Consider the following 12443-nt stretch of genomic DNA (forward strand, 5'->3'; position numbering starts at 1 on the left):
TCCAGCTCATGCATGCATTTGAGGCTATAGAAAATATCATGCCTTGGGGAAAGTGCATCTTAGTCCTCAAACTGACATCTTTGCTCTTTAACACTGTGAAGAGGTCTTTTGCAGATTTGCCCAACATGAAGTTTTATTTCTTGACTGCTATTTCCATACATGCTGATTGTAAACTGAAGTAAAAAGAAATCCCTGACAAGTTCAATCTTTTCTCCATTTATCACTATGCTGGTTATTGGCCCATTTGTGAAGATTTTAGTGTTCTTTATGCTGAGATGTATCAGACAGTGTTTCTCTGCTATTCATAAGGTTTTCCCTGTCCAATTCTTTGAGAAGTGGATGGCCTCTTCCTTCTCCCTAGTCTGTCTCAGTCTGTAAGCCATGCTGAAACCTGTGCACCATGTGCAACTCTGCTGGCCTTTGAAACACTGGTGGCACAGCCTCAAGCTCACAGCAACATGCCACCACAGTATGACAAACCAACAGACAAGTTTGTCTCCCTTAGCTGTTCAAAACCTCTCCAACCTGCCCTTATCTGGATCCCTGCTGCTGTTTCCTCACTCTGTCCTTGTCCTCCTGGCTTTTCTATCCTTTACCCCACTTTCCTGCTGCCTCAGGGTGGGGCCTGGGTCCCTCCCCTTACCTGGATCCCTGTGAGAAGAACACACTTGACATTTCTCAAGCTGAAAGAACTGAGGAAAAATATTAAGCTTCGAGTTTCTATACTGAAAGATTCTATGGGCAAAATATTGAATGATGCAGGAAGCACCAAAAGAAGATGGAAGGAATACACAGAGTCACTGCACCAAAAAGAACTGGTAGAACTTCATCCATTTCAGGAGGTGGCATATGATCAAGAACCAATGGTACTGAAGGAAGAAGTTGAAGCTGCCCTGAAGGAACTGGCAAAGAACAAGGCTCCAGGAATTGATGGAATACCCATTTAGATGTTTCAACAAACACATGCCCCACTGGAGGCACTCACTTGGTTATGTCAAGAGATTTGAAAGACAGCTACATGGCCAACTGACTGGAAGAGATCCATATTTGCACCCATTCCAAAGAAAAGCGATTCCACAGAATGTGGAAATTATTGAACAATATCATTACTATCACACACAAGTAAAATCTTACTGAAGATAATTCAAAGATGGTTGCAGCAGTATATTGACAGAGAACTTCCAGAGGTGAAGCTGGATTCAGAAGAGGATGTGGAACAAGTTGCTGATGTCAGATGGATCTTGGCTCAAAGTAAAGAATACCAGAAGATGTTTACTTGTGTTTTATTGACTATGCAAAAGCATTTGATTATGTGGATCATAATCATAATATTGAATGATGCAGGATCCATTGTTATGTGGATCATAACAAACTGTGGATAACATTGAGAAGAATGGGAATTCCAGAACACTTAATTGTACTCATGAGGAACCTGTACCTAGACCAGGAGGCTGTTGTTCAAACAGAACAAGGGGACACTGCATGGTTTAAAATCAAGAAGGGAGTGCATCAGGGTTGTATTCTTTCACCATACTTATTCAATCTATATGCTGAGCAAATAATCTGAGTAGCTTGACTATATGAAGAAGAACGTGGCATCAAGATTTGAAGAAGAATCATTAACAATCTGCAATACACTGATGACACAGCTTTGCTTGCTGAAAGTGAGGATGACTTGAAGCACTTTTTGATGAAGATTGAAGAATTCAGTCGCAGTATGGATTACATCTCAATATTAAGAAAACAAAAATCCTCACAACTGGACCTATAGGTAGCATCATGATAAATGGAGAAAAGATTGAAGTTGTCAAAGACTTCACATTGCTTGGTTCACATTTATTGGTTCTACAATCGATGTCAATGGAAGCAGCAGTCAGGACATCAGACGACATATAGCACTGGGCAAGTCAGCTGCAAGGGACTTCTTTCAAGTGCTGAGAGCAAAGATGTCTCCTGAGGACTAAGGTGCGCCTGACACAAGCTATGATATTTTCAATTGCCTCATATGCATGTGAGAGCTAGACAATTAATAAGGAAGACTGAAGAAGAACTGATGCTTTTGAGTTGTGGTGCTAGTGAAGAATGTTGAAAGTACCATGGACTGCTAAAAGAACTAACATATCTACCCTAGAGGAAGTGCAGCCAGAATGCTCCTTGGAAGCAAGAAAGGCTAGACTTTGTCTCACCTACTTTGGTCATGTTATCAGAAGGGATCATTCCCTGGAAAGGATGTCATGCTTGGTAAGGTGGAGGGTCAACGAAAGAAGGGAAGGGAAGGCCCTCAACCAGATGGATTGACACAGTGGTTGTGGTGATGGGCTCAAGTATAGCAAAGATCACAGAGCTGGCGTGGGACTAGGTGGTGTTTTGTTCTGCTGTACATAAGGTGCCTATGAGTCGGAGATGACTCAACAGCACCTAACCACAACAACAATATGCTGAGATGTAATCCATACTGGATGTTGTACTCTTTGATCTTCAGTGTAAGTGCTTCAAGTCTTCTTCAAGCAAGGTTGAGTCACCTGAATATTGCAAGTTGTTATTAAGTCTTCCTCCAATCCTGTTGCTGTATTCTTCTTCATATAGTCCAGCTTCTTGGATTATTTACTCAGTATACAAATTGAATAAGTATGCTGAAAGGATATAACCCTGACACACACCCTTCCTGATTTTCAACCATGCTGTTCTTTTCAAATGACTGCCTCTTGGTCTATGTACAGGTTCCTCATGAACATAATTTAGAATTCTGGAATCCCCATTTTTGCAACGTTATCCATAATTTGTTATGATCTGCATAGTGTAATGCTTTTGCAGAGTCAATAAAACACAGGTAAACATCTTTCAGTTATTCTCTATTTTCAGCCAAGATCCATCTGTCAGCAGCAATGATATCTCTCTTCGCATGTCCTCCTCTGAATCCAACTTGAATTTCTGGCAGTTTCCTGTTGATGTACTGCTGCAATTATTTTTAAGTTATCTTCAGCAAGATTTTACTTGCATGTGATATTAATCATACTGTTCAATAATTTCCACAGAATTTTGTAGGACTGCTACCAGCCAAATACAGCACAATTTGAGTAGCAACATAAATAAGGTAAACAGTAGTTTATAATCCATCAAATAAAATAGAAATTGATAAGTCCATACTGATAATAAATAAGTAAACCATAAATAAATACATAAGGAAGAAGAGAGTGCCTTCCTTACAATAAAATAACAAAACAAAACAAAAAAACCTCTTTTGCTGTGAAGTCGAATTCTGACTCACAGCAACCCTATAATGCCAACTCATAAATGGGGAAGTAGTGAAGTTGAAAAAATCACCATTTTGCAATGATCATAATAAAGACTTATTCAAGCAAGAATAATCAATCAATAACATGTATTTGACTGAAAAGGACCTCTTTGGCAAGAAATAAGCATATTTTTCAAAAATATAGAAGAATTGTTTGTGGTTATAGAGAAAAAGGTGGAATAGTAAAGAGACAAAGAGAAATGAGGAAGTTCACCTAGAATGTAATTCCTGTCTTCAGCGGTAAGTCTTCAAAGAAGATTTAAATGGCTGGAATCTACCTGAACTGATAAAAACAAGAATAATGTTAAAATTTTGTTTTGACTATATTCTGAGTTTCTGTCATTTAAAAAATACTATATACTGGGATATTTTCTGGGCCTGGAATAAAACTCACTCTCAGGGGCTGGCTCTCAGCCCAATAGTAAGCAAGATGTACACGCAGACCACTCAACCCAGGGTGACACACTCACATACTCTATGGAAATGCATCCCTTGGAGCAATCGCCACAACCACGGGGCACCAGAAGGGCGCACATGGGGCACCAGAGGGGCAACATTCGCATGGAGGAAATGCAGGACACACAGGCGTACTGAGATGAGCAGGGGGGGAAGGGGGTTACTAGGCAGAGATGGCAGGAGACTGGGTTAGGGTTGGGGATGGTAAATTGGGAGTGAAACTGAATGTACAAGTAATGTTGAATGTAAAACAAACTCTGCTCTGTGAAATTTTTTTTTTTTTTTTTGAAATACTATATATGCAAAATCTTACTGGTTGGTGACTAATACACTTATTATGAAGTCCTTAATTATTATATCTATTTCTATATATATAAATTTACCAGATTACATTTGAGGTCTCTAGGTGACACAAATAAGTTTGTGCTCAATTACTAACCTAAATGCTGGCAGTTCAAACCCACCCAGTGGCACCGCAGAAGAAAGGCCTGGCCATCTGGTTCCATAGATTAAACTACAGGAAAAAAAAAAAAAACCCGTTGCCAATTTCAACTCCTAAAGATTCTATAGGATAGAGTAGAATTGTCCCATAAGGTGTCCAAGGCTGTAAATCTTTTCTGAAGTAAATCGCTACATCTTCCTTTCCCTCAGTGTTTGATTGGGTTCCAACTGCAAGCCTTCTCAGCAGTCTAGCGCTTAACACAGCACGACGAGGGCTCCTTTCAATGAAAATTACAGCCATGAAAACCCAGTTCTACTCTGTCACACGTGGGGTTATCTTAAGTCCGAATAGACTCAATGAAAACGAGTTTTTTAAGAATAAGAATGTCTACTTCCGTAGTGATATGGCCTGGGGAACCCAAGGAGGGGTCGTTATGAGTCGGGTCCTATTCAACACACATAACGTCCCCACCTCAGATCAATTAAAACAAAATTTCCCCCCTTTGTTATCTCCCCGCCACCCATGACAGCCTGAGCCGCACATGCGCAGTCAGTCTCGCGTTCAGTGCCGCCCCTAAAGGAAAGCCGGGCCTCTAATCGCGCGCCACCAGGCTTGGAAACTGTGGGACAGCGCAGGCGCACTCGGAAGCCTTCGCGAAGCTGCGCCTCTTCCTCTCTCGGGTCCTGGGCCCTAGGTATGCAAAGTGTCTTTAGGCTTGGCAGGCGCTGAAGAGGCGGGGGCCGTAGACCCCAGCCAAGGCTCAACAGCACGGAGGTGCAGGATCTTGCCGAGGGCCCTGGGCTAGGCGCCGCTAGCAGCGCCGGCCCCGGGGCCCCCAGAACCCCCAACCCTACGCCGGCCTGCGCCCCGGCCCAACAGCTGACCCTGCTGGTGATGCGCCCAAGTGGAGGGCAGGACGAGGCTGCGGCGGGGGGCGTTCTTAGGCAGGCGATAGGCAAGCCAGTTAAAAACCTGTATGACTTGGCGGGGGATGGCGAGGAGGAGGCGGGTGACGATGAAACAGACTTGCTGGACACTTCCGATCCCCCGGGGGGAGGCGAGAGCACGGCTAGTTTGGAGGATCTGGAGGACGAGGAGACCCATTCCGGGGGCGAGGGCGGCAGCGGAGGGGCCCGGAGACGCGGCAGCGGCGGGGACAGCACGAGCAAGACCTGCACCTACGAGGGCTGCAGCGAGACGACGAGCCAGGTGGCCAAGCAGCGCAAGCCGTGGATGTGCAAGAAGCACCGCAATAAGATGTACAAGGACAAGTACAAAAAGAAAAAAAGCGACCAGGCTCTGAACTGTGGTGGGTCAGCCTCGACATCCTGCGCAGGGAACGTCAAGCTGGAGGTATGGAATTTTAGCGAGGGCACTGGAGGGTGAGAGATGGAGGGAGAAACCCATTCCCAGGGCCTCTTCATCTTCCAAACAGGCCAGATTGCAGTGGCTGGACTTGTGGCTGAGAGTTAGTAAGTGCTTACCCAAAATTAAAGTTCGTACTAAAGTGTTTGTTGCACCCTTCTGATAGGTGAATAAATTTAAAAGAAAATATGATAAATCAGCATACGTGTCATTTGAAATAGCAGGGATATGGGCTAGAAAGATAGATGGTAAATGATTGATGTGTTCCATCACTAAAACCAGGAAAACCAAACTCACTGCCATCGAGTGAATTCTGACTCATAGAGACCCCTTCTTGGGTTTCTGAGGTGGTATCTATCACTACGGAAGTAGATTGACCAACCTTCCTTTCCAGGAGTTTAATAACCTGTTCAAAACCAGAGAGTCAGCAATTGAAGGAGCAGGAATTTGCAGCTTGAAGTTCTACTTCAGAGCCCTGGCTCTAACCTTTGGCACAGTTCAAATAAATTCAAGTCTTTTTGAGCCAGGCCCTATTTTCAGTTTTATTCTTTAGTAATACTAAGAACTGGGTACTAAAAAAGGGGGTATGAGAACCACCAGAGCTCCCAGTTTCATCACTAAAGGGGCAGGCAAAAAGACTTAATCTAGATTAAATTGGTACCTTGGAAAAGAAGGTAATCGCTTCCTAATTTCAGTACCCTATTCTCAATAAGAAAGGAGCTCTGATAGCACAACTTTTAGGTTGCTACACATAAGCAGATATTTTTATTTGTCTGCTAACCAGAAGGTTGGCTGTTGGCACCTACCAGCTGCTTCGAGGGAGAAAGTTGAGGCAGTCTAGTTCCACAAAGGTTTATAGCCTTATAAACCCTATGGGGCAGTTCTGCACCGTCACTGAGAGTAGGAATCAACTGGATGGAAGTGGGTTTGGTTTATTTTCAGTGTAGCAGCAGCCCAGCTGGCAGCAGTGGTTCGACATTCAGCTGCTGACTGAAAAAGGTCAGTAGTTGGAACCCACCAACTTTGGGGGAGAAAGATGTGGCAGTCTGCTTCCATAAAGATTAATACCAAAACCAAACTTACTGCCGTCGAGTCGGATCTGACTCACAGCAACCCCTCCTTGGGTTTCTGAGGCAGTATCACTAAGGAAGTAGATTGCCCAACCTTCCTTCCGAGGATTACAGCCTTGGAAATCTTCTACTGTCTGTGGGGTCACTTTGAGCTGGAATCGCTGGACAGCATTCTCGGTATACTGCTCTCAGTACCACAGTTCTTAGTATCCTGCTTTCACTACCCCTTTTTGGGTACCCAGTTCTTAGTACTGCTAAAGAATAAAATTAAAAATAGGGCCTGGCTCAAAAAGACTTGAATTTATTTGAACTGTGCCAAAGGTTAGAGCCAGGGCTCTGAAGTGGAACTTGAAGCTTTAGCATCATCTGTAAAACGAGCATTAAGATAGTACCTACTCCATAGTGTTGCTATAAAGATGTGAGAGATTTTATAGTGTCTAAATAGTAAAATTCTATAGCCATTAGTCATTATTATTTTATATTTTTATTAACAGTGTGTTTTTAGGGAGCTCTGGTGGTGTAGTGTCTAAGGCATTTGACTGCTAACCAGAAGGCCGGCAGTTCAAATCCACCAGCTACTCCTGGCAAAGAAGGTTGGGCAATCTACTTCCATAGTGATACCACCTTGGAAACCTAAGGAGGAGTCGCAACGAGTCGAAATCAACTCGACGGCAGTGAGTTTGGTTGTTTGGTGTTTTTGTTATACTTTTAGGTTGCTACACATAAGCAGATATTTTATCCTGTGTTTTTCTCCTTTCAATCAAAGCTATGATCTTTCAGTGCAGAGAGAATTCAACTGAATTTTGTTAAAAGTGATCAAGAAGTTAATTTTAAAAACTGAAAGCTGTCCTAGACTGTATTCTAAAAGTCTTTAAATTTCTTAGTTTCTAAGCAGCTGCCCCATTGCTAAAATTTTAAACTTTGGAATTGTTTACATATTTAATAGTCCAAGTATTTCTAAAATCTACAGTCGCCAACATTTCACGCTTAATTGATACTAGTTAGGGTACTGAGTAACTTTACTTCCACTTTTATCACATTGAAGGTTAATCGGTTTAAGAATGTGATAAAACGTAATGAACCCTCTTCCAAAAAAAGTACATTATGTAGGTGTAAAATTTTGCATACAGATTCATGAGGTTCAAGACCCCTGTGGATCTTAAGTTAAAGACTCTCTCTACCCATATCCTTGTAAAATAATCTTTTGCTAAATCTTAGGTTAGAAGGAATTATGAAAATAAGCATTTCAATGTAGAATGAAAATGGGTAAAGTGATCATATCCCTCTTTACGTTCTAAAGATACTCGTTTACTTCAAAATTCTTTTCAGAGAGAAAAGATTACTTCTTTTTAAAGAAGAGTTATTTTACCTATGGCAACTTTCATTTTTTAACTACCAGCATTTACATCTACAGTTTGAGGAAAATGTATATAAGGCAAGTAGATACTGAATTACAGCCTTTCTTTCCCCTCAAATAAAGCTTTAATAGTTTTCCTAAGTTAAAATAATTCACATGATTTTTTAAGATCCCTGGGTGGTACACATACTCTGTGCTGGACTACTAACCACAGCTTTGGTGGTTCAGATCCACCCAGCAGCACCGTGGAGGAAGGCCAGGCGATCTACTTCATAAGATTAAAAGAACAAAACCCAAGCCTGTGGCCGTGCAGTTGACTCTGACTCACGGTTCTGACTGTGTGTGTTATAAAATAGAACTGAGCTCCTTGGCTGTAATCTTCATGGAAACAGACCACCAGGCCTTTCTTCCATGACATTGCTGAGTAGGTTTAAACTGCCAGTCTTTAGGTTAGTATATGAATTCAAACCACTCGTACCGCCCAGGGACCTTTTCATAAGATTACATCTATTGAAAACCCTATGGAACAGTTCTCTCACACACATGGGGTTGCCATGAGTCAAAATTGACTCCTGGGCAATAGGTTAGATTTTTGGTTTTGCATGATTTTTTAGGGAGAGAATTGCAATAAGCAGCAAATAATGGCCTATTATTCTTGTCAGAACACATTACCAGGTTCTGAGGAGGTTATACAGAGCTGTAAGTCTTTATCTTTGTTGAACTGAGTGTAAAGGAAAATTACTAACAGTGTCGGTCAGGATAGAATAAGATCATCCTTATTCTATCTACTACTAATATGTAGTACTACTTTAGAGGGTCAGAGGGTTGATAGATCATTATAGGCTGAGATACTCTAGAAGCCTTTACAGAGGAAGTACAACTCTGCAGAAGCCAGAAAGGATGGCTAATAGTTTATGCTAAATTGTGTGCCAGGCCCTGTGCTATGATGTAAATGGATTCTCACAACCCCTCTGCAAAGACACAGATACTGTATTTTACATTCATAGAAACTAAGGCATAAAAAGGTGAGTGCATACATCCAGCAATTAAGGACTCAAACTCAAACATTCTAATTCTAGAGCTTCAGTCTTTCCCTCTATCCTATACTGCTTTTCTAGAATTCTGATAGGTAAGGGGAAAAGGAGAACATTTTAAGAACAGAAGAACAGGAATGAAGAAGCTATGTGTGGAAAGATAGTAAGTAGCCCATTCTACCTAAAGTAGAATATTTGTTTGAAAAAGTCATGAAAGATAAATTTAGAGAGATAGGTTGAAGCCAATTTTTATATGAATGCCATGGTATGGAATTTGAGTTTGAAGTCTTTAAATGAAAGTTTCTAATTAGAGAGTGTGGTATTCATGAGTGGTGCAAATGGTTCGACGTGTGGCTAGTAACCGAAAGGTTGATGGTTTGAATCCACCCAGAGGTGCCTCGGAAGATGCACCATGGAATGCCCATGGAAGACTAGAATTTCAGCTATTTAAAATGTGTTTCTTACAGAAATCACAGTTAAGGAACAAGGCCTGGCACTCTACTTCTGGAAAATCAGCCATTGAAACCCAACAGAGCACAGTTCTACTCTGAATCAACTCCATGGCAACTGGTTTGGTTTGGGTTTGTAATTAGGGAGTAGTGGGCTAAAGATGTTTTGGGCATCCAAATATGATCAATGCCCATGGAAGCAGCAGTCAAGAAATCAAATGATGTGTTGCACTGGGCAAACCAGCTGTAAAAGACTTCTTTAAAGTGTTAAGGAGCAAAGATAGGCCTTTAAAGACTAAGGTACCCTTGACCTAAGTCATTGTTTTTTCATTAACTTCATATGCTGGACAGTGAGTAAAGAAGACTGCAGAAGAATTGATGCATTGGAATTGTGGTGTTAGTGAAGAATGTTGAATTGGACTGCCAGTGGACTGGCAGAAGAACCAACAAATCTGTCTTGGAAGAAGTGCTCCTTAAAAGCAAGAATGGCCAGACTCCGTCTCTCGTATTTTGGTCATGTTATTTGGAGGGACCAGTCTCTGGAGAAGGATATCATGCTTGTTAAAGTAGAGCATAAGGAAAAAGGGAAGAACTCCAACGAGATGTATTGACACAGTGGCTGCAACAGTGGGTTCAAATTTACCTCAAGTGGACACATGCCCTTGAGAGAACAATTATGGGAGAAGGAAGGGCACCTTATGCACAGGGAGACAGCTTAGGGGGCAGGAGAGTATGGAGGGATGGACACTGGGAAGTGGTACCTTGGGGAGGAAATTGGAGGGGAGCTGTTGCATTGTGGTAAATTGTGGTCAATGACATGAGACAAAGTATATGTGAACTGCTGTATCGAGAGTGAATTTGCTCTGTAAATCTTCACCCAAATCTAAATAAAATAAAATTAAAAAAAAAAAAAAAAACCAGTGGGTTCAAGCATAGCAAGGATTGTAATGATGGCACAGGATGGGCCAGTGTTTCATTCTGTGATACACACGGTCGCTATGATTTGACACTGACTCAGTAGCACCTAACTACAACAGCAATCTTTTGCGGTAGATTAAAGTTGAAGCCCTATAGATTTAGAAACTCTTTACATCATCATAAGGAGCCCTGGTGGTGCAGTGGTTAAGAACTTGGCTGCTAACCAAGGTCACCAGTTAGAACCAATCCGTCTCTCTGCAGAAGAAAGATGAGGCATTCTGCTTCCATAAAGATATACAGCCTTAGAAATCCTTTAAGGGTCACTGTGAGTCAGAATCCACAGGTTTCATTTTTTGATTTTTGGCAGATCGTTATAGCAGGTCTGGTATGTGGTGAAGGGGTTTTTTGCCAGGGTATGAGCAGCAAGATTAGAATTTCAGCTTGAAAATGTGTTTCTTATAGAAATCACTGTAAGGAATGAGTATATATAATATTTAGTCCATGTATCTAGGAACTATGCTATGTGAGGTGCAGATAAAAAAATAAGGATAAAAAAATTCACTTTTGAATTATGTTAATTATCCTTAAATATTTGAAAAGCTGTTGTTTAGAAGAAGTGGTAGATTTATCTTGTATAGTTCTCACAAGGATGTGTATTTCAGCTCATCCTAAATAAAAGCAACCTAAGTATTAGAGCTTTTCGAAACCAAAGCAGAGTGTCTCATATAAAATAAGGTGGAGATCAGCACAATACCACTAAGGCATAGAAAGATATTGAGAGGTGCACAAGAGTTATAGAAAAAAAAGGTAAATACTATTCTATACGTAATCCTGCAATATCAGTAATAACAAACGATAATCTACAAGTAGGCAGACATCCAAGCTGAACAGGTTTGGGTAGGCAAACAGGACTACACCCACAACCATATTACAGGTTTGGCAAAGGATATTTCCACATACATATTTGTACATGCTGTAAATATATCCATATATATAGTAAAGCAAATGGGCAAAATTGTGAAAATTTCTTAGCCATAACCAAACACCTTTTGGGAATATGTCACTGGGCTTGGGGGCTTAGGACCATAGTCTCAGGGTACAGCTAAGATAAGAACATGTAAGGTGTGACTGTTGGTCTCCCTGTCTGGAGGAAAGAAGAGTGAAGAAAAGCATACTCAAGGGAACAATTAGTCTAAAGGAATAATTGACCACCTGAACCTCAGCCTCCACGATCCTGAGATCAGAAAAACTAGATGGTGCCTGGCTACCTCATGACTGCTCTGATCAGGACCACAGAAGGTCTGCACAGAATGGGAGAAAAATGTGGAACAAAATTCAAAATCATAAAAATACATTTTTTTACAAAAATTGTAATAGAGACAGGTAGAATCCCCGTAGACACTCTTCAAACATGGAACTGAACCCACCCCCTGGGATAACTTCCCAGCCATGCCTATAAAGTGAACAGTAGCACTTGTTGGAACTTAAGCCTCAGAATAATCAACCATATGAGACAAAAATGGCAGCATTTGCCCCAAAACAAAGCTCAGAAAGCAGGGAGGGGCAGGAAAGAAGGACAAATGGAAACAGAGAACCCAGAGAGCAAACAGGAAGAGTGCTATTATAGCAAGGGATTGTGATTAATGTTATGAAGCAAAATGTTTATAAATTGTGAAATGGGAAACTAATGTGCTCTGTAATCTTTAACTCAAACCAAGTAATGCCTCTAACATTTTATCAGGACCATAGTACCAGAAACAGTCAAAATTTGTAGAAGATTGGACTAGATGAATCAAGGTGATTTCAACTAAAAGTTTCTATGATTTTGTGATACTAACATTCTGGATCTACATATTGCTTTGTTTCAGGTTGGAAGGATTTAGAGTACTTCATCATCAAATCAGTTTTAGCATTCTATTTATGTTGTTGTTGTTATGTGCCGTCGAGTCGGCCCTGACTCATAACGACCCCTCCTTGGGTTTCCAAGGCAGTATCACTACGGAAGTAGGATTGCCCAACCTTCCTTCTGAGGAGTGGCTGGTGGGTTTGAACCGCCA

At 41.3% G+C, this 12443-nt stretch overlaps 1 protein-coding gene across 1 annotated transcript in view; it reads left to right on the forward strand.

The window, feature by feature from the left end:
- Positions 1 to 4924: 4924 nt before the first annotated feature.
- Positions 4925 to 12443, forward strand: part of LOC103212689 (regulatory factor X associated protein) — a gene marked incomplete at its 5' end in the record, with an annotated part of 17442 nt that continues 9923 nt past the window's right edge. The window contains one exon of the mRNA XM_007958656.1: positions 4925 to 5546. Within this exon, the coding sequence (XP_007956847.1) occupies positions 4925 to 5546 (622 nt within the window). The remainder of the gene's footprint in view (positions 5547 to 12443) is intronic.

The sequence above is a fragment of the Orycteropus afer genome, unplaced genomic scaffold, assembly GCF_000298275.1.
Source record: "Orycteropus afer afer isolate SDZICR_OR568_19922 unplaced genomic scaffold, OryAfe1.0 scaffold01065, whole genome shotgun sequence".
NCBI lineage: Eukaryota > Metazoa > Chordata > Mammalia > Tubulidentata > Orycteropodidae > Orycteropus > Orycteropus afer.